General features: G+C 38.8%; 1 protein-coding gene and 1 pseudogene across 6 annotated transcripts in view; both read left to right on the top strand.

The window, feature by feature from the left end:
* The window catches only part of KRIT1 (KRIT1 ankyrin repeat containing), a 46,866-nt gene extending 31,011 nt beyond the window's left edge, over window positions 1–15,855 (top strand). For 5 of the 6 annotated variants that reach the window (XM_032798129.2, XM_032798133.2, XM_032798130.2 and 2 more), the window contains 6 exons: window positions 3,940–4,091; window positions 5,240–5,406; window positions 9,186–9,273; window positions 10,423–10,629; window positions 10,967–11,083; window positions 13,524–15,855. In XM_032798129.2, coding sequence (XP_032654020.1) covers window positions 3,940–4,091; window positions 5,240–5,406; window positions 9,186–9,273; window positions 10,423–10,629; window positions 10,967–11,083; window positions 13,524–13,592 — 800 coding nt within the window. In that variant the 3' untranslated portion in view covers window positions 13,593–15,855. Of the gene's footprint in view, window positions 1–3,939; window positions 4,092–5,239; window positions 5,407–9,185; window positions 9,274–10,422; window positions 10,630–10,966; window positions 11,084–11,748; window positions 13,493–13,523 lie in introns of those variants that run through there. The other variant, XM_075062352.1, reaches the window with a different exon arrangement.
* A 3,042-nt stretch (window positions 15,856–18,897) lies between these two features.
* On the top strand, window positions 18,898–19,022 carry LOC116835354 (U4 spliceosomal RNA; annotated as a pseudogene).
* The last annotated feature ends 2,143 nt before the right edge of the window (window positions 19,023–21,165 follow it).

Genomic DNA, 21,165 nt, shown 5'->3' with positions numbered 1-21,165 from the left:
TCTCAGGTCCTCTGCTTGGGTGTTAATTCAAATCTGTCTCTCCCTTCTGCTGCAGCTTTCCTCCCTGCAGAGTTGCGCTCCTAGAACATCTGCTTGGGAACTAAGGAGAGCCCATCTGCCCCCTTCTTGTCCTGATACCTGAAATCATGTTGCCCTTTGCATCCCAGCAGACCTGGCACTTAGCTTCAGTCTTCTATCTTATGATCCCTGGATTTTATTTCCATCACCTGGCAAAGTGAGCTGAGCCCCATCCCCCTTAAAGGGCTCCCTCACCCTGTGACAGTCCTTAGTACATACTTTATTTCCTGATTGAAGCATTATGTATTATGAGATACTTTTTATGACCGTTTAGTCTGCTTAAATGTGTACTAACGTAAATTTGATTACCTCAGCTTATTTCATATGGATAATAAAATTCATGTAGTCAATGTTGCATAACCTTTTTAAAAAAAATTATACAAGTTCTCAGCTATATTTAGCACAGGAAGCATCCTTATTCCTATTGCTAGCTTTTTCATACAATTTAAGACTCCTCTTGGATTAAAGTCATATGTACAGTATATATCTTTGTAATTCTTTTTCTTTAGCAACATTCTTGCCACCTCTTTCCAACCAGATTTAAAAAAATAGGTAGAAACATGTATAAGCTGTAGTCAGTCATGATTATGCCTACTTGTCAGAAAGGTTGTAAACAGCACTGCTGTGACAAGGTTGCTGTGGGGCTTATTTGTAATGCCAATTAAATGTGAGAAACTATCATCATGATTTCAGCCACTTCAAATTGGGTTAGACTCACTGCTTGTGGCAGTGTAAGGAAAAAAGCTGTGCATTAAGAATTCAACACTTCAGTGCTGCTTTTTTCTTTTTATAGCTGGAATTTAAAATATGATGTGTGTGTTATAGTTGAAATTGTTTTAAATAATGCTTTTCTTCAGTTTTTCTGTCTGGCTATTTTCTCCCAGTTTCACCACTGTTACTTAACTTCCCTTTGTGAACAACCAATAGAGAACTATATGGGCTCACTAGCAGACATACAAATGCAGAGCTGCAGTGCTTGAGAGGAAAGGAGCCTGGCTGAGTGATGATGTCTTGATGCATGTGTCCCTTTTAAAGCAGGGCAAATAACTGATATTTTGGTTCTCTGGAATTTCTGAAAAAATGGGGGGAAAATATCAGTTTGGATGAAACCAAATTTGAAAATTCAAAAAATTTCAGCAATCTGAAAAAGTCACTTTTGGGTTGAGCAAAATGTTTAGTTCAACCCAAAATGTGTTTCTGGGCATTATTAAAGTGCTAGATTCACAAACTAGGGGAGGAAAAGGAGGAAGTAGTGCCTCCATGATGAGCTTTATCCCAATGATTAGGGCATTTGCCTGGGATGTGAGACACCTGAGTTCAGATCCCCCCCACCTCTGCCCAAAGTAGAGAAGGGAATTGAACTGGGGTCTCCTACACTATAGGAGAGTCCTCTAGCCACTGAGCTATGAGATATTCTTATGTGGGTCTCTCAGTCTTTCCTGTTGAAGCTATTCCACTATGCATAAATAATTAAATAGTCATTGGAGAAGGAACATGAACTTGGATTTCCCAGATGAGTGCGCTGATCACCAACCTATAGAGTCATTTCGCTCTTTCTCTCTGGCCTAATGACTGTCTGTTTATACCAAGTGAAACAGCTAGTTTCCAAAAAAAAAAAAAAAAAATCACCCAACTCTAGTCTGCTTACCTTCCAAGTGTGTGTTCCATCTTATTTTGCCCAAAATACTGAGATGTTTTATTTGTGGTACGGGGAAATATTACTAATTTGTTAAGTTTTTGTTACCAACAAATAATTCTATGAAACATTCATAATTTTCCAAATTAGACTAAGTATTTGAATTTAAAAAAAAAATGAAGACTCCATGTAATGAACTGTCTAGTACAGATTTAAACCAAGATGCTCTATGAAAATACTTTGAGAAATCAACTTAAGTTTCTTCTTGCCTATTTAAGCAACTAATAGTCATCTTACGTTAGATAATGAAACTCTAACAAAAAAACTAGACAGTTTATGATGTTTTTAATTGTAGAGGGTTTTGAATGTGGGAAGGAGAAATCAGAAGGTGCAGAAGTGGGAGAAGATTTTAAGTGGGCAGGAGCTGTGCAGAAGTCAGAGAATGACGGAGAGTTGAGTAGTGGGGAGCTAGAAGACAGGTAAGCAATAGGGAGATCATGAGGAAAAGGAAGATAGGCAGATGAGTTGCCTGAATGTAGCTGCGGCTGTGTGCTGGTTGGCACAAGGATCTAGATCTGTAGGTCAGCTTCGATTAAGAGTAGGAAAGCAGAAAAAACTGCATCGTTACAGCATGTTAGGATCATGATGCTTTACAGACCATAGAAAGGGCACAGCCTCTATCCTGAAACAATTTTAGTCTATAAAATGGCAAAAATGTTTCTAAAACAAACCAAAGATATATTTTCCTGTGAAGACCTGAGTTCTGGGCTCTTATTTCTCCTAAAATAACTGCTACAATCATTAGCTAATACAATCATTAAAGCCTAATAGTTAATGTAGTTCCATACCCTGAATTAGACATCTGTGATTCCACAGGCACTTGCAGAAAGAACCGATTCAGAAGCAATAAGTGGAAATTATTTTAAATGTTTTATCTGATGTTGTCATAAATAGATAGCTAAGGGTTAATGTTTCTTTCACCTGTAAAGGGTTAACAAAGGGAACCAAACACCTGACCAGAGGACCAATCAGGAAACTGGATTTTTTCAAAACTCAGGGAGGGAATGTTGGGTCTGTGTCTTTTGTCTGTCTCTCGGCTATGCGAGTATGGGAGGCTTTTTCTATCTTCATCTATCTAATCTGTCAGTTTCAAATGTTTGAGTCAAACGGGTGAGCAAGAACAATAGGCTTTTATATGTCCTTGTTTTGTGATATTTACATGGTGTGTAGTTGCTGGAATGTTAATTGTTATCTCTTTTTGAATAAGTCTGTTTACTCATTATTTTTCTTTTAAGTAATAGCCTGTGTATTGTTAACTTGATTGCCAGAGAGAGATATGGTTCATGCTGTTTATTTTTCTTTTCTTTTATCATTAAAGCTTCTTTTTAAACTTGTTTGAGTTGTCTCTCTGGTTGAGCTAAGGACACGAGCGGAAGGGAATTCTCTTGTGTTAGATCTTCCGGAGGGTGAAGCTCTGCAGCACCAGGGAATTGGTGGGAAGGGGAAGAAAGAGAGAATTCATTTCGTTCCTTTATTGGGGTTGCCTTTGTGGATTTAGAGGAGACATGCTATCTTGTATTTGGATGTAAAGCATGCATCAGTAACTCTCAGTAGCCCAAGAGAGGACATCGTAGGTGGAGAGCACGAGGGGAATTGTAAGTGCGTTATTTCCTTGTGGTGAGACCAGAGTCTCTGAGTCTTGCGATCCTCCCTCCAGGGAAGGTTTTGGGGAGACCAGAGGGAGCCAAAACCCTGGAATTTTTGGCTGGTGGCAGCGAGATCAAATCTGAGCTGGTAATTAAGCTTAGAGGGGTTCATGCTAGCTTCTCAGGTTATGAACGCTAAGGTTCAAATTGGAGTAGGAAAGCTACGACAGATGTGATGTTTTGGCCCAGTCCTGCAGTCCTTCCACAGCCTTTTGCTTGTAGTTTTAAGGTCCACCCATATGTTTCATTACAAACTTAAATTTTTAAAGTTACTTTTTTAAAAGAATTTCATTTCACTTTTGAGAAGCTGAACGTAATTCATGCATTTACTGAATTATTGGTATGGCCTCTGCTGTGATAAATTTGTCACTGTTTGCGCGACCTTTTATATATATGGTAAAAAGAAAACAGTTTTTTGTTTGAGAAAAGCGAATTCTCAGTTCTAACATTTTCATATAGCATTCATTTGAGCTTGATTCCTCTGTTTATTATTTTAAATGAAAAGTTGTTATTTTCCAGGCCTCCAGCTGAAGCCATATCATAAACCTTTGCAGCATGTTCGTGACTGGCCTGAAATACTCACTGAACTGACACTCTTGGATCCTCAAAGGGAGACTCCACAGCTTTTCCTGAGGAGGGATGTGAGACTTCCTTTGGAGGTTGAAAAAAAGGTCTGCATTAGAAATGCTAATATCAAATACAGGTGCAGAAACAGAAACCTTTATCAGCCAGGAGTATGTCAATCTGTTAGTCTGTTTTAGAACTTAAATAGATTTTCGGACCCCTTCCCATCTGACCAATAAGAAAGGGAAAGAAGTTGCAAAAAGTTACAGGTTCAGAACCCATGACTTTAGATCATATTTAAACATTAGTAGGTGTAAGAGTAACTGTCAATTAAAGTGATTTGTTCTTCTGCCTGTCCGCATGTAAGGCCTAATCCAACTCCCACTGAAGATTAAGGAAAGAGTCCTGTTGATTTTGATAGGAGATAGAGCAAGCCTGTAATTCCTGTTAATAATTGTGGGACAGGACAATGGTAGAATAGGCTGTGACTTTTTACAGTTCTAAGGTTTATTCTCCTTTTATTTATTGAAATTGCAGAAAATCACTTACATTCCAAACAAATGTATTGTCAATAATAATAATAAAATAGTACTGAGCGAGCTCCTATAAACAGCAGTTTCTCATAAATGCTATTCCTCCAATTGAATAAAGACTTGTCAGAGTGTACTCCTAAGCAACTAAACTTAATCACAAAACAGCCAATATTGTTTATGGATTGGAACCTTAGTTAAGCCAATCAGATTTTTCTCCAGTCCTGCCCACTTTCTAGTGGCCAAATTCTGGGACCCTTGCTCATTCTGAGTAATTTTCTTCTTACAGATATCGATGAACTATCTGTGAGATTACTCTCAGAGAAAGGTGGTACAGTTTGGCAAGAGTAAAGGTGGTAAAACTGGTCATAAGTAGATAGTATAGAGTGAGAAAATAGATTTTTTTTGTCAACAGTGTAAAATGTTTTTTGGCGTTTATGGGTTTGATGTGATTTTTGATTTGGCGTAGTGTGGTATTCAGTTATAATTTATATATGTTAGATCAGTATGAATGTGTAATTCAGAAAATGGAAATACTTGCATATCAATATTTATGAATCATAGCATTTATTCTTCTTCTAGACCAAATAAAATACACATTTCAGTTAAATAAGATCATATCTTTGTCTCCTATAGAATCAGGAAAAAGTTATACTTAGTTTGTGAAAGGAAAATGACATTTAAACATTTTAATAGAAATGTTTAAAATTTATGTTTTTAAACAGATTGAGGATCCACTGGCTATTCTTATCCTATTCGATGAAGCCAGATATAATTTGCTGAAAGGCTTCTATACTTCACCTGATGCCAAACTGATCACATTGGCAAGTCTGCTGCTACAAATAGTCTATGGAAATTACGAGAGTAAGAAACACAAACAAGGTTTCCTTAAGTGAGTGAGTATTTAAACGAGATTGGTTTGTTTGTTTTTCATATGAAATGCTTAATATGATATGTTTTGTTTTTAATATGAAATGTTTAATATAAACTGTTTCAACTATTTCCAAGTAAACTGCAGGTGTGTTGTATTAACTAGAAATTAAACACTATCGTTGACCTCCAATATGTGGAGTACAGCTTCAGAACTGTGCATATTGGTCTAGCCACTTAATTCCTATATCAATAATGTGAGCTGTGCATCAAATCCCCTGCATTTGGGACTAAAAGTGTATCCTATGTGACTAGTTTGCAAAATCTAAGGACTAGAGGACTTAGTGTTTTTCAGTGGGTATGTTATAATTTAAAAGAACAAAAATTTTAGTCAATTTTATTAATTGATGCTAAACAGTATCATGTTGTAACCTTGAGCTGTGGTTTTAGTGGGGTGATGAGGCAGCTATTGTATAACCCATTATACAAGAATCTGATTTCCCATTCATATTGACTATGGCAACTTCCAATGGATACATTACCAAGGGGGTGAGGGCCTGATCCTGCAAGTCCTTATTCATGCGAATAGTGCTACTGAAGTGAATAGGACTACTTGTATGTGTAAGGGTTCCACACAAGAATAAGAGTTTACAGGATTAAGACCTAAGAATACCACCTTTTTTAACAAAATTATTTAGAATATGCAAAAAAAGAAACCCATTGCTGTATGCTGTCTATACAGATTATGCAAAGAAGTTTGAATACGAGTTTTAGATGTCTTTTAAAAATTGGAAGGCAGATCCTACTGATGAAAATAGCAAGGAACATAAACTCTGGCAAGTCAAGTGTAAAGTATAATGAGGCAGGCCAAAAAAGAATTTGAAGAGCAACTATCAAAAGACACCAAAAAAACAGCCATTTTTTTAAAAGTACATCAGAAGCAGGAAGCCTGCCAAATAATCAGGGGCGACTGGATGATCAAGGTGCTACAGGAGCACTCAAGGAAGTTATACAGTTGTTACAGAGAAGTTAAATGCATTCTTTTCATCGGTCTTCATTGTAGACGATGTGAGGGAAATTCCCATACCTGAGCCATTCTTTTTAGGTTACAAATATGAGGAACTGTCCCAGATTGAGGTATCAGTAGAGGAGGTTTTGGAAGAAATTGATCAAATAAATAGTAATAAATCACCAGGACCAGATGGTATTCACCCAAGAATTCTGAAGGAATTCAAATATGAAACTGCAGAATTACTAACTGGTATGTAACCTGTTGCTTAAATAAACCTCTGTACCAACTGGATGGTGAATAACTAGTGTAACACAGATTTTTTTTTTTAAAAGGCTCCAGAGGCAATCCTGGCAATTACAGGCCAGTAAGCCTAACTTAAGTACCAGATAAATTGGCTGAAATTATAGTAAAGAATAGAATTATCAGAACTTAGATGAACATAATATGTTGAGTAAGAGTCTATCCAGCTTTTGTAAAGGGAAATCATGCCTTGCCAATCTATTAGAATGCTTTGAGAGGGTCAATAAACATTTGGACCAATGGATATAGTGTACTTGGACTTTCAGAAAGCCTTTGACAAGGACTCTCACCAATGACTTTTAAGCAAAGTAGGTTATCAGATAATAGGGAAAGTCAGCTCATGGATCGGTAACTGGTAAAAATATAAGAACCAAAGAGTAACAGTAAAAGGTCAGTTTTCATAGTGGACAGAGGTAAATAGCAGGGTCCCCCAACGATCTGTACTGGGACTAGTGCTGTTCAGCATTTTCATAAATGATCTGGAAAAAGGGGTAAACAGTGAGGTGGCAATATAAATGTACTCAAGATAGTTAGTAAAGCTGACTATAAGGCTGACTATGAAGAATTACAACAGGATCTCACAAAACTAGGTGACTGGGCAACAAAATGGCAGTAATTAAATAAATGCAAAGTAATGCACATGCGAAAACATAATCCCAATTTATACATACAAAATGATAGGGTCTAAATTAGCTGTTACCACTCAAGCAAGACATCTTGGAGGCATTGTGGATAGATAGTTCTCTGAAAACATCTGTTCAATGTGCAGTGGCAGTCAAAAAAGTGAACAGAATGTTAGGAACCATTATTAAGGGATGGATAGATAAAACAGAAGGTATCATAACACCATTATATAAACCCATGGTATGCCTACACTTTGAATATTGTATGCAGTTTTGATTGCATCTCAAAAAAGATATATTAGAATTGAAAAATGTACAGAGGGGGCAACAAAAATGATCATGGTATGGAACAGCTTCCATATGAGAAGAGCCTAAAAAAACTGGGACTGTTCATCTTAGAAGAGAGCTGACTAATGGGGGATATGATAGAGGTCTATATGATCATGAATGGTGTGGAGAAAGTGAATAAGGAAGTGTTATTTATCCCTTTACATAACACAAAAAGCAGTGGTCACCCAGTGAAATTAATAGGCAGCAGGTTTAAAATAAACTAAGGAAGTATTTCTTCACACAATGCATAGTCAATCTGTGGAACTTGTTTCCAGGGGGTGTTATGAAGTCCAAAAGTATAACTGTGTTCAAAAAAAGAATTAGATGAGTTCATGGAGGATATGCCCATCAATAGCTATTAGCCAAAATGGTCAGGAATGGTATCTCATGCTCTTGGTGTCCCTAAACCTCTGACTGCCAGAAGTTGGGATTGGACGCCAGGGTATTGATCGCTCAATAATTGCCCTGTTCTGTTCATTCCCTCTGAAGCATCTGGCCCTTGCTGCTGTTGGAAGACAGGATACTCTGCTAGATGGATCATTGGTCTGACCCAGTATGGCCATTTGTATGTTTTTAGGTGTGAGGGAAACAGGGAACATTTTTTTTCTGAATCTTGAGAAAACTCATTTTCACTTCATTTTGTGTTAGCTTTTTATTCTTGCAAGACAAGTATCATGATTTTTGTTTATATTTTATATTTTGCTGTACTTGATTTAGAATAAGTACATGTATTTAGCAAAAGATCTGTCCTTTCAAATCTGTAACTTCAATAATGTTCCCTTCCTCAATATTGGTGATTTAATAACAGTTTTTGAAATTTAGATATCCTGTACTGTCCAAGCTTTCTTTTCATTCTTTTCAGACCATAATATTTGCAGGGGTGAAAAAACTTTTCAGGACACAAGAACACTACATCTAAACTGATGATATTGCCTGTACTGATTGTGCATAAAAAGAAATTAAGAGCTTTCTTTTGTAAACCAAGTGACTAATGTGCACCAATGAATTTTTGCACCTATATCCTTGATTTCAGGTCATTTGTGACAATTGGAAGTTGATGAGACAAATTCTTAGCTGTGCTGAGTTTACACTTGATGCAACTGAGAAAAACGGGGAGGGAATAAGCTGACTGTAAGCTGAAATGGCCCCCATCATAATTTAGAGCTACTAATGGGAACCACTGTACTGGGCTAGGATCAGGCAGAGCATCATGCACTCCATCCCACTCCTAGAATCCCTCACCCCTGCACCACCAACAGTGCAGGGTAGGTAGAAACAGGTAGCGTAGCGTCAACTACACTGGCTGTACACAAGCTAAGGATTCCACTTGGTCAGTGGGAAACCTTAGCTACCCATTTAGGAAAGCTTTTCAGCTGCTGAGATGACAATAGAGCAGTTTGAATTGGGGCTGACAGTCTATCCTGATATTTGATACTTAAAGATATTAATATTGCCATGCTGGAAGACATTGCCTTGTGTCCAGTACTTTGCTCAGTGCTCGAAAACTAGCTAATATTTTGGCTTTTTTCTTTTTAGTGAAGAAAATCTTAAATCCATAGTACCCATCACCAAACTAAAAAGTAAGGCTCCTCACTGGACAAATAGGATACTTCATGAATACAAGGTAAGAACATTAACAGTATTCCCCAGGTCCTGGAAATCCTGTCTTAAAATGTTTAGTTATTTTTCTTTAGTTTTCTGTTACTGTTCTGCATTATAACAATAGTAATATACAAAGCCAGAAATGTAGTAAGGCTAAAAAATGATAGTGAATCATTCTTTTTACTGATTCAGTAGTCCATTTTTTATTTTTTTATATTCAAGTAAAATATACTGTACCTTGAAACAACATATCTTAGTACTGAGCTGTCTGAACATTTTTTCTGATTATAAAATTAAAAGTTGATTTGTTTGTCAGTAAATTGTGTCACTGAAGTCATAATCTTTTTTTTTTTTTAACTTTGATACCAGCCAGCTAACTGTGCTTCAAGGGGCACCATCAATTCAGTTTAGGCATAAAGTATAAGTCAGAAGAGTGTAAGTTTATGAAATCTAATTGAAATGTTTTCAACGCTTTTTTAAAAAAAAAAATGGTTCTGAATTTCTGACAAATTGAGACTGTTATGGGTTCATCTGAACGAGGGCACATCTCATGAAGTGAGCTCCCCTTAATTTTACCAAAGTCAATTGATAGCTAACTCAAGATGGCCATCTGAGCTTTAAATTACACAAAACAAGCCAGTCTTTTGCTGACTCAATCAAAAGGTGTAGTTACAGTTAGGTCCCTGATCAGGCCGACCTTTTGAATTAAGACAAGGGAGATCATTTTTCATTTTTTTCTAGGTTCACCCAGAACTGCACTGTAGAGGAAATAACCAGTCCTTTTTTCCTTCCCTGATAGGCCCTGATTGGATTTTACCTGCTCCCAGCTCTTCTCACTGCTTGAGGACCAATTCTCATTGGTTCCACCAGCAACTGGTCCTGGGTGACCTCTCTACACACACTTAGGTCTGAACTCACTGCTCTTTTCCCCCAGAAGGACACTTTCTTCAGGTGGGGTGCACGAAGGCTGCAGAGCCTCCTAACAGGAAGCATCAAATGCTTGATACATCCCATCACACTGCTCTTAGGCTGTTATTCCAGGTGTGGCATCATTTCAGGATGATTGTCAAAAAAAGCCCTTCAAGAAAACCAGCTCCCACTTTGCCCTATTTGAAGAATGTGCATTATTAAGACAGTTTCTTTTGTGACTTATTTGCTCTTTTAATTCTAGAGTCTCAGCTCTAGTGAAGGTGTAAGTAAAGAGATGCATCACCTGCAACGCATGTTCTTGCAGAATTGCTGGGAAATTCCTACCTATGGAGCTGCTTTTTTCACTGGACAGGTATTCACCAAGGCGAGTTCAAGCAGTCATAAAGTCATCAGAGTGTACGTAGGAGTAAATGTAAAAGGACTGCATCTCCTCAATATGGAAACCAAGGTGAGGGTTAGCAGTTTTTACTGGCAGTTTACATAGAAGTTAAGAGCATGGGGAGTTTACTTAAGTGCTGGTGATTTATTTCATATCTGAGCATTGAATTAAAATGTTGTATGCATTTACAATCAATATATGAAGTTTAAAAACTTAAAAAATATGGAATTTCAGCTTTAAATTCTTGGAAATGGAAATCCTAATATTATGGCAGATGATCATTTAAAATTCAGTATTGTATATGCTGTACCCTTAACTGCATACCAGAACCTTATTTAGACGAAGTGAGGCAGGTTCACATTATAGTTCAGAAAATATTCTTAACATTTTCTATTTTTCACTGCAGGGTTTGCTCATCAGTCTAAAGTATGGTTGCTTTATGTGGCAGTTAGGAGATGCAGATACCTGTTTTCAAATCCATAGTCTGGAAAACAAAATGAGCTTCATAGTCCATACCAAACAGGTAACCATTGAAAAAATGTAGTTAAATACTGCAGTTCTATTAGAATTCTAGAGGGAGTCAACAAACATGGGTAAGGCTTATTCAGTGGATATAGTATACTTGGACTTTAAGAGAGCCTTTCACAAAGTCCCTCATCTATGGCTCTTAAGCAAAGTAAGCAGTCATGATGTGACTGTGCCTGGTGTCGGTCACAGCTGAGAATGCCACAGGAAGGACAGACTGATTTAAAAAACAGCAGTCATGCCCCAAAATTGGTGGTTATTCTAACTTTAGAATTTACCAAGCCAGTAACAAAAGTGAGCTCCTGTATCTCTACTTGGATTAACAAGAAGCCAAAAAACAGTCCCCTTAAGTAATCCACCCCCTATCACCACCCAGGCATCTGGTCTTTATGATGATTGGTTACTGACAACCAGATTCAGCATACATAAGGTTCGTCTAATCCAAAAGGATCAGCCACTCCCCCAGGTCAATATATATACTTTAGATCTTACCAAATACCCGCTTGTAGCCAATCCTTTACTAATTAAAAAATAAAGGTTTATTAATAAAAAGAAAAAAGGGGAGTTATTAAATGCTTAAAGGAATCTCACGGAAGTGCTTTCAAAGTCTATAGATCAATAGCAGTGATGGTAAATCTGCTAGCTTGTAATATGTCTTTCTAGTTCACCCATTAGATTGGGGGTCATCAGTCCTTTGTGCGAAGCTCTCCTTTGTTAGAAATCCTGTCCAAAGGTGTGGAGCAGGAATGGAGACAAAGAAGCAATATCAGTCTCCTTTTATACTTTAAACCCAAGTGCATGGAAAGTTACTGGCAAAAGATGGAGTCTTAGATCACATGTCCTTATATGCCTTGCTGAATCATGGGACAGCCATTGCCTCTGTGCTCTCTGAAACATCTCCAGGTGGGGCTCGGCTGATTGCCCTTAATAGGCCATTAAGCAGGCTGGCTAGTTTAGATGCAAATCTGTCGTGGGGTGTCACCCAAGAAAACAACATGTTTGAGATACAAACACAAAGCAGATATTCATAACTTCATCTACAAAAATGATACATGGATTTAAACCAGATAATATTTATCAGTCTATAATTTTTCCATTGATACTGTATATAACATACTTTGTACAAGATTTATTGCAATTTTGTAACAGTGATGACTGTATCAGTACAGCTAGTTATCTTCCTTTTACACAGCATCACACATGGAATAAGAGAGAAGGATCAATGACTGGTTAAAAGATAGGAAACGGTAGGAATAAATGGTCAATTTTCATAATGGAGAGAAGTAAATAGCAGGGTTACCCAAGGAGCTGTACTGGGACTAATGCTATTCAACAGATTCATAAATGATCTGGAAAAAGGAGTAAACAGTGAGATGGCAAAGTTTGAATATGATACGAAGGGATTGTCTATGCCAGTGGTTCTCAAATTTTTGTATTGGTGACCCCTTTCACGCAGCAAGCCTCTGAGTTGAGTACTATCCCCCTTATAAAAATTTTTGGTTTTAATTTGTATTAAATACTATTATAAATGCTGGAGGCGAAGCAGGGTTTGGGTGTGAAGGCTGACAGCTCGCAACCCCCAGGTAATAAACTCACAACCTCTTGTGGGGTCACAACCCTGAGTTTGAGAAACCCTGGTTTACACTTAGAGCACTGTAGAGCTTAGTGAAGATACTATCTATGCCAATAGGACAGCTTCTCCCATTGACATAGATATTCCACGAGTACCTATTTCGACTGGAGAAGCCTTCCCATAGACGTACTGCTGTCTGCACCGGATGTTAGGTCAGTATAACTGTGTCAGGGGTGTGGATTGGTAGACTAGATCTAGCTTAAATTACTCAAGAGAGTTAAATCAAAAGACTACAAAGTGTTACAAAGGCATCTCACAAAATTTGGTGACTGGGCAACAACAGGCCAGATGAAATTCAGTGATGATAAATGCAAAGTAATGCACACTGAAAAACATAATCTCAAGTATACCCACAAAATGATGGGATCTAAATTTGCTGTTACCATTCAAGAAAGACATCTTGGAGGCGTTGTGGATAGTTCTATGAAAACATCTCCTCAACATGCAGCGGCAGTCAAAAAAACTAATAGAATGTCAGGAACCATTAGGAAAGGGATAGATAATAAGACAAAAAATATCATAATGCCATTATATAAATCCATGGTATGCCCACATCTTGAATATTGCATGCAGTTCTGGTTGCCCCATCTCAAAAAGAGATACAATTTCACTGAGAGAAATAAAAGACAAACAGCATAAATAGTGGCAAGTGAACTGGATTTCTAACATTCAGTTTTAATCATCTAAAGTGTTAGCAACAGAGGTGAATAAATTTGTTTACTATTTATTTAAGTAGGCTGTGGGGTTTTTTTATGATAACTGGAAATCCTTGATACAATTTTTTCATTTTCCCCCCTGTATGTAGGCAGGTCTTCTCGTAAAACTGCTGATGAAATTAAACAGTCAGTTAATGTCTACTGAACGAAATGAATGACAGCGATGGACAGTGATTATGCAACAGTGTTTTATGATTAAACAGAAGTAATTTTGTTTTAATTAAAATAGAAGCCTTTCATGTGCATGAAAGTTTCTCAGAATGAAATATGTTGTGAAATTTGTATAGGTTTTGTACAGAAGTTGCATGGGTTATTTTTTTAAAAAGTATATAACGTCTATTTTTATAAAGAGATTTTCTTCAATATAAGCTATTCTAATTTTGAGCTAAACCACGAGAAGAAAGATATTGAGATTAAAATGTAAAATAAAGTGTGCTCTTGTTCATAACAGATTATGGAGGATTCAAAGTGCCTTAAACCAATCCCTAATCTATCTGTTATTAATCTACTTGTGATACTGTAGAATTCAGTGAAACCTGTACAAATAACAACCTTTAACAGGCAACCTGCTCTCTTAAGAGACTGCCAAAGGTATTCCCAGATATATTGAGTAAAATTCTTCTCCACTTCAGTTAGAAGATTGTAGTTTCCCTGTTTGTTTTTAATTTGATGTTTAATACATTTTATAGTTAAGACTTGATTAAATTTCAAGTATAACTTTTTTTCTTATGTACCAGTATTATTTTAGAATATTGCCTCAGAACAGCTATCAGGAAATACATTTTTAAATCTTTTCAGGAGCAGATTAAATGTTTAGCATATTTAATATTTTGAAACTAGTGGATTATTACTTTGCAATGCAATACCCTGCTTACATAATTGCTCCTTACATAATAATTACTGGATTCCAACAAATTTGTATTAAGTTTAATTACTGGATTGCAACAGATTTGACTGAGTAATACTTTGTGCAGTAGGGACTTGAGTTGTTTCCATTAACTGAGTTTTCGTATTCCTGTCTTATGTGACTTTATTGGGACTCCATAGAGTGGAGGATTTGCTGGTTTGGGGATTTACAGTGTAGAGATAGAAACTGGACATCCATAGAGCTGTTTACTGAGGATTCGATTCTGCTCTCATTAGTGTCAGTGGGAGCAGGAGGAGGCTCTAATATGATCTTGTTAATATAATGTGATGGAATAATTGTTTTCTTTTAATAATATTTAAGAAGTCTGGAAACTATATAATTTTAAAGAGACTTAGGGACAGATGGCTGTCAGAATTTGCCCTAAACAAGCAAATGTACATTTGCTTAACATGACAGTAATTAAAGTAAAACTGCTACATATTTTAATCTTCCTGTTGTATATTAATTAGGTTTATTTTTGTGAACAGTATGGTATGAACATTTTAAATCATCAAATGGAGTCTGAAATATATCTTTATACCACAAACTACTACCCTGTTATACTAACCTCTGAACTTTCCAGGGGGTGCTGTAAGGTTTTAATGTCAGCTCTGTGATGGAGTAGGGACTGTCTGTGTGGGAGATGGGAGAGCCGAGGATTACTTTAGGTGAGGGACCAGGACCTAAGGCTGTAACCTGAGCCAGGGAGCAGGGAGGTGTCTCAGCACCTTTGCCTGGGAAGCTGGACAAAGGAAGGGGCCGGCTGGAGGGCATTGAGTTTAGTTTCGGTTTTGGGCTGGGTGGTGGGAATTCAGGGGACTAAGCTTCCTGAACCCCAGCAGGACCTGATTGAGGGGTCCTGACTGTGCCTACAATCTCTGCTGTAATCTGCATTCCTGTTGTCCAATAAACCTTCTGTTTTACTGGCTGGCTGAGAGTCACTGTGAGTCCCAGGAAGAGGGGTGCAGGGCCGGACTCCCCCACACTCCGTGACAAGCTCCCACTGACTTTAATGGGAATTGTGTGGCTAAAACCATGTGCAATATTTTGTGGTAAAGTTAAATATTCGCACTTGCCTCTAAATGAAAGTTAAACAATTCAATGCCAGGCACTGTAGCACTTTGCAGTACTTTAATCTTTGCATTCAAACTTCTCTGAATCCCCAAATCAGTACATTTTAACAAATTATAAAGTACTCTATGGGCAATTTTTTAAAATGCATGCAAGAAAAAATCTGTGCTATAGAATTTTCTTTAAAACTGTACTTAAACTACGTGAGCTTCATTGGCATGCAGTTAATTGTAAATCTTCCTAGACTGATTGTATTGCCTTTTATCAGAAGTGAATACTACAGCAGATTCTAAATTAATTCACAGCTCTCACTTGGCTTTAATATCAGAATATTTTTTTTATAACAAGCACTTGTTAGAAAACTAGAAGTATATAATGTTACAAACTGTATATACAAATAAGTGTCATAGTTGCATATTTAACAATAAAATTAATAAACCTTACTGCTATGTATTATTTATTACTATCTAATGAATTGCTTGTTTGCAAAAATGGCCTTTTAAATATCCCAGCCAATATGAAAGATGCATTTTTCTAAATAAATATAGAGTAACTTAACACAACACATGCTATTTTCAGAGAACTAGATTCTGCCACTCCTCATATTCATAACTTGTTTGGGAGCCTCCCTCTGGTCATCTGTAATACAATGTAACTATATAAAAAGAATAGCAGTTATATGGTAGTTCCTATCATAGGACTGGAAGGGACAGTGAGAAGTCATCTAATCCAGTCCCCTGCACTCATGGCAGGACTAAATATTATCTAGACCATTCCTGACAGGTGTTTGTCTAACCTGCTCTTAAAAATCTCCAATGATGGAGATTCCACAACCTCCCTGGGCAATTTATTCCAGTGCTTAACCACCCGGACAGGAAGCTTTTCCTAATGTCCAACCCTTGCTGCAATTTAAGCCCATTGCTTCTTGTCCTATCCTTAGAGGCTAAGGAGAACAATTTTTCTCCTTTGTCCTTGTAACAACCTTTTATGTGCTTGAGAACTGTTATGATGTCCCCTCAGTCTTTTCGTCTCCAGACTAAAAAACACGAATTTTTTCAATCTTCCCTCATAGGTCATGTTTTCTAGATCTTTAATCATTTTTGTTGCTCTCCTGTAGATTTTTTCCAATTTGTCCACATCTTTCCTGAAATATGGCACCCAGCACTGGACACAGTACTCCAGCTGAGACCTAATCAGCATGGGGTAGAGTGGAAAAATTACTTCTCGTGTCTTGCTCCTAGCACTCCTGCTAATACATCCCAGAATGATGTTTGCTTTTTTTGCAACTGTGTTACACTGTTGACTCATATTTAGCTTGTGATCCACTATGACCCCCCAGTTCCTTTTGTGCAGTACTCCTACTAGGCAGTAATTTTCCATTTTGTGTGTATGCGACTGATTGTTCCTTCCTAAGTGGAGTATTTTGCATTTGTCCTTACTGAATTTCATCCTATGTACTTCAGACCTTTCTCCAGTTTGTCCAGATCAATTTGAATTTTAATACTATCCTCCAAAACACTTGCAACCCCTCCCAGCTTGGTATCATCTACAGATTTTATAAGGGTACTCTCTCTGACTTATCTAAATCATTGATGAAGATATTGAACAGAACCGGACCCAGAACTGATCCCTGTGGGACCCCACTCCATCCACGCATGCAGCTAAAACTCTTATCAAAACTCTCACCATCTTGCATCTCAGTTACTGCAACATCCTTCTCTCTAGCCTTGACTAATGTGTAGTCTTGCCTCTCTCATGTCTAACCAGAATGCTGCTGCAAACATCACTTTTCTAGCCCATCCCTTTGACCATGTTACCCCTCTCTTTTAATTGTTCCACCGGCTTCCTGTCTGCATTGCATCAAATATAAGCTGTTTGTATTCACTTTTAAGATCCTTTACAACTGATCCCCACCGTACCTATCATCTCGCATTCACTGTCAAGCTATCAATGCTTGCCTCTGATCCGATTGCTAGTGTGCAGAGACCACTGCTTATCATGCTGATCAGTACTGTCTCATTGTTTCCTAGTGCTCCCCCTTCTATCTATATCTTATCTGTTGTGTTTTGTTCTATAGTTAGATTGTAAGCTGTTTGAGGCAAAAAAACATCTTTCTGTTCTGTATTTGTACAACGCAGTGGAGTCCTGGTCCATGAGTAGGTCTCCTAGGCACTATGGTAATACATACATATAATAAATAATATCATCCAATATCTTTATCAGTGATCTGGAAGAAATATATAATTATTGGTAAAGTTTGCAAAAGAATCAGATTGGTGGAGAGGTAAATAATGAGAGGTCAGAGTAATTAATCACATAGTAAACTGGGTTTATTCAAACACTACATATTTTAATACTGGCAAATGCAAAATCACGCATCTCAGAACAAAAAATGATGATTATACTTACAGGATGGGGAACTATCCTGGAAAGCAGTGACTTTGCAAAGGACTCTAGGGGTCATGATGGATAACCAACTGAACATGAACTCTAACTACAATGCTGTGTTACCCGCACAAAATTCTCTGTTACTCACACGCTCTAGGGGCACCCACCCTTACCTGTTCCTAGGGCTCAGGGCATAACCTTATGCTCTGCGTTTGCGGAGTCTTTTACCAGTTAAAGAGCCTTACACAGTAATATCGTACTTAACCTCTATTTATTAACAGTCACCAAAACAGAATGCACACTCTAACCGTACAATGCTCACCACTCCCAATAAGGCAGATGAACTTTTCTTGATGGCCAGTCAGGATCAGGTCAGCTGGGGAACTCCAGATTCTGCATGGTGTCATTAGCAGCGTGTTGAGGTCTGGTAGCTCTGATCTTGGGGCTGTCTCCTGGAGTTGGTTCCAGAGAACTTCCTTTTGGGTCACAGTTTATATAGTGAAACTTGAGTTCTGCTTAGCTGTACCATAACCAATCATTTTACTAAACAATTTTCTAACCAATCCTAACATTTTATAAAACAAATTTTTAACCAATCATAGCCCATACCTTAATTGATTTACACCTAGCAAAATTATTTGCAACAGACAGAAACAATCAAAGAACCAGACAGAGACCATACAAGTAAACAATAGAGAAGTAGGGACCATAAAGGCTGAACAATAAAGAAGTAGGGATTTCACAACCACAACTTAAGTGATTTCTTGCCAGGCAGAATGCCATCAAACAAAGTTTTCTTTAACCATCTTAAGATTTGTTTCTTTATCTGGTTGTGATGGCTACTATTAGGACAGGGGCGCCTTCTTATCAGCCCGATAGTACATTGTTTTAATGTAATTTAGATGGAATGTGAGGATGTGACTTTCTGCTTCCTGGCTCATGGCTGCTGCTATCCTAACATGGCTTCAGACAAATGCCTCAGACCATACAATATGGCTACAGGAAAAGGCCTTATCCTTACAGCTGTTGCCAGGAAGACTAATGCAATCCTTGGATATGTAACCAGAGAAATGACTAGTAGAAATAAGGTGGTAGTAAGCTTTGTGCAGTGGCAGTATCGTAGCTAATGAGGTTAATCCGAGGTGCGATTATTGCTAGTTGAAAACTTTTCCCATTACCTCTACATACAGCACTAGTAAGACAACATTAGGAATGCCATGGCCAGTTCTTGTATCCACATTTCAAAAAGGATGTAGACAAACTTAAAAGATTCTGAAAAGTTACAAGAATGATTTGAAGTCTGGAAAACATGACTTACACTGAGAGACTGAGCTTTTTAAGTCTATCTACCTTATACAAGATAAGGTTCAGGGAAGCTGAGCACAGTCTATAAGTACAAATAAAGTAAAGATTTAATGGTAGAAGGCTCTTTGTCTGTTAGTCTATAAGGACAATATTCAATACCGGAAGCTGAACCTAAGACAAATTCAGACTGGAAACAAGGTGCAAATTTTTAACAATGAGTAAAATTTTTAACCATTAGAACAATTTACCAAGAGATGTGGTGGATTCTCCATCATTTGAGCACTTTGAGTGAAATCCTGGCCTCACTAAAGTTAATGGCAAAACTTCCATTGACTACAATGTAGTCAAGCCTTCACCCTTGAAATCAAGATTGGATGTCTTTCTGAAAGATAACTTCCGCTTGTGATAGAGCATACAGTGAACCTCAAAAATACAAACACCAGAGTTATGGACTGACCAGTCAACTGGACAACAAATGAAATCAGAAGTAGCCAATCAGGCAGCAGCAGAGACCAAAAAAAAATAAATACTGAACTGTGCTGTATTGCCTCTTAAGGGTAGGTACATCTAGGCTGCCTGTCTCCAACATCATCCTCACATGCATGGCAGCCAGTTACAGCAAGATGCTTCCTGCCAGCCCAAGGCAGCCAGAGCCAGCCAGCAGAGCAGGAGCAGCGCTGGGATATGCACTGTTTTCACTTCTCTGGCTGCTTTGTTTGGGGAAATCATAGGTGCCTAACATTCTCTCAAAAAACAACTTAAGCGCCCAAGCTGCCTCAGCCTGGGAGATGGGTTTCCAATTTTGGATTGCTAGCAGAGAGAGAGCGGTCCCTCCCTGCAGCCCAACTTTATGTGTTTAAGTCTGAGAGAGAGGAAGAACTTAGGACACACTCCTTGCATCAGCATCTACTATTGGTTAGCTTCATCTAGAATGCTGGCTTTTGTGGACCTCATTTTAAGGTGCCTGTCTCTCTTCATGCATTGTATAGGAAGCCTAGGCTGCTAACTCAGGCATTATGGAATGCAGTGTTGTTCCAGTGATTTTCTAGGGTCTAAAACTTAGGCGTTGTGATGCTGGCACACATTTCTCTAGTGGGGTTGTAAGACCAATGTTTAATGCTGGCAATAAAATTTTAGGCCAGGTTTTTAAAAATCACAGATTTTCATAAGCTCCTGGCTCTCTGTTAGAAAGGTGAAGAGCTTGGCCAAGTCCATGTCTCCTGTGGGGGATCGCTCTCCCCCAGACTCCTTCTCACCAGGGTCAAGGGCTCATGCCCACATTCTGGGCAGAGTCCCCACTTCTGGTACCACATGTAGGGCGGCTCGGCCACGGTTTGTCCCTCAGCGGGGCTGTAGGGTATCCCGCCACCTCACTACCAATAGTCTTAAGCCCGGCCCTAGGCCAGGGCGGGGCAACAAACGCTGAGTCCAAAGGCTCAAGCCCTCAGGCAGGGAGGGCAGCAATAGTCCCAAGCCCAGCCCTAGGTCAGGGCGGAGCAACAAAAACTGAGTCAATATGCTCAGGTCCTTAGGCAGGGCTGAGCAGCAATAGTAGTTTCGGCCTCCTCAGACCATGAAGAAGGGGGAGTCTGCGACCCCTGGAGGGGTTGCAGGGGAGACGCGGGCCCTCCCACTCCATTGCGTCCCACAACAGGGCTCTAGCAGCGGCAGAGACTCGCTGCTGTCAGTGGGGATTCTGGCCACAACACACTGACATTGGCTCTGGCAGTGCTGCAGCCAGAATGGGGTCGGCTGCCCCTGGGCTACTTCCACTCTCCCCCTCATTGGGTACCTGAGTCGTCGTAGTGTCACCAGTGGTTTCAAACACTCAAAGCCTGTCGGGCTGTAGCCACCGCTTACCTAGGTCTCTCAGCTCCTGAGCCACCAACCGGGGGTGGGCACCCGTGTTGTAGGCCAGACTCCGGAACCGCTGCTGGAAGGTTTCCAGGCTGCCCCGAGGACCCGACAGAGGAGGCTGAGGAGGCGGGGCCGAAAAGCCAGGACGGCGCCTTGGATGACCCCCTGCTGACGCCCACTGACAACCCCACGATCAACACAGA

The sequence above is a fragment of the Chelonoidis abingdonii genome, chromosome 2 (genome assembly GCF_003597395.2).
Source record: "Chelonoidis abingdonii isolate Lonesome George chromosome 2, CheloAbing_2.0, whole genome shotgun sequence".
In the NCBI taxonomy this organism is placed as follows: domain Eukaryota; kingdom Metazoa; phylum Chordata; order Testudines; family Testudinidae; genus Chelonoidis; species Chelonoidis abingdonii.
This window is presented reverse-complemented; position numbering and strand designations above follow the sequence as displayed.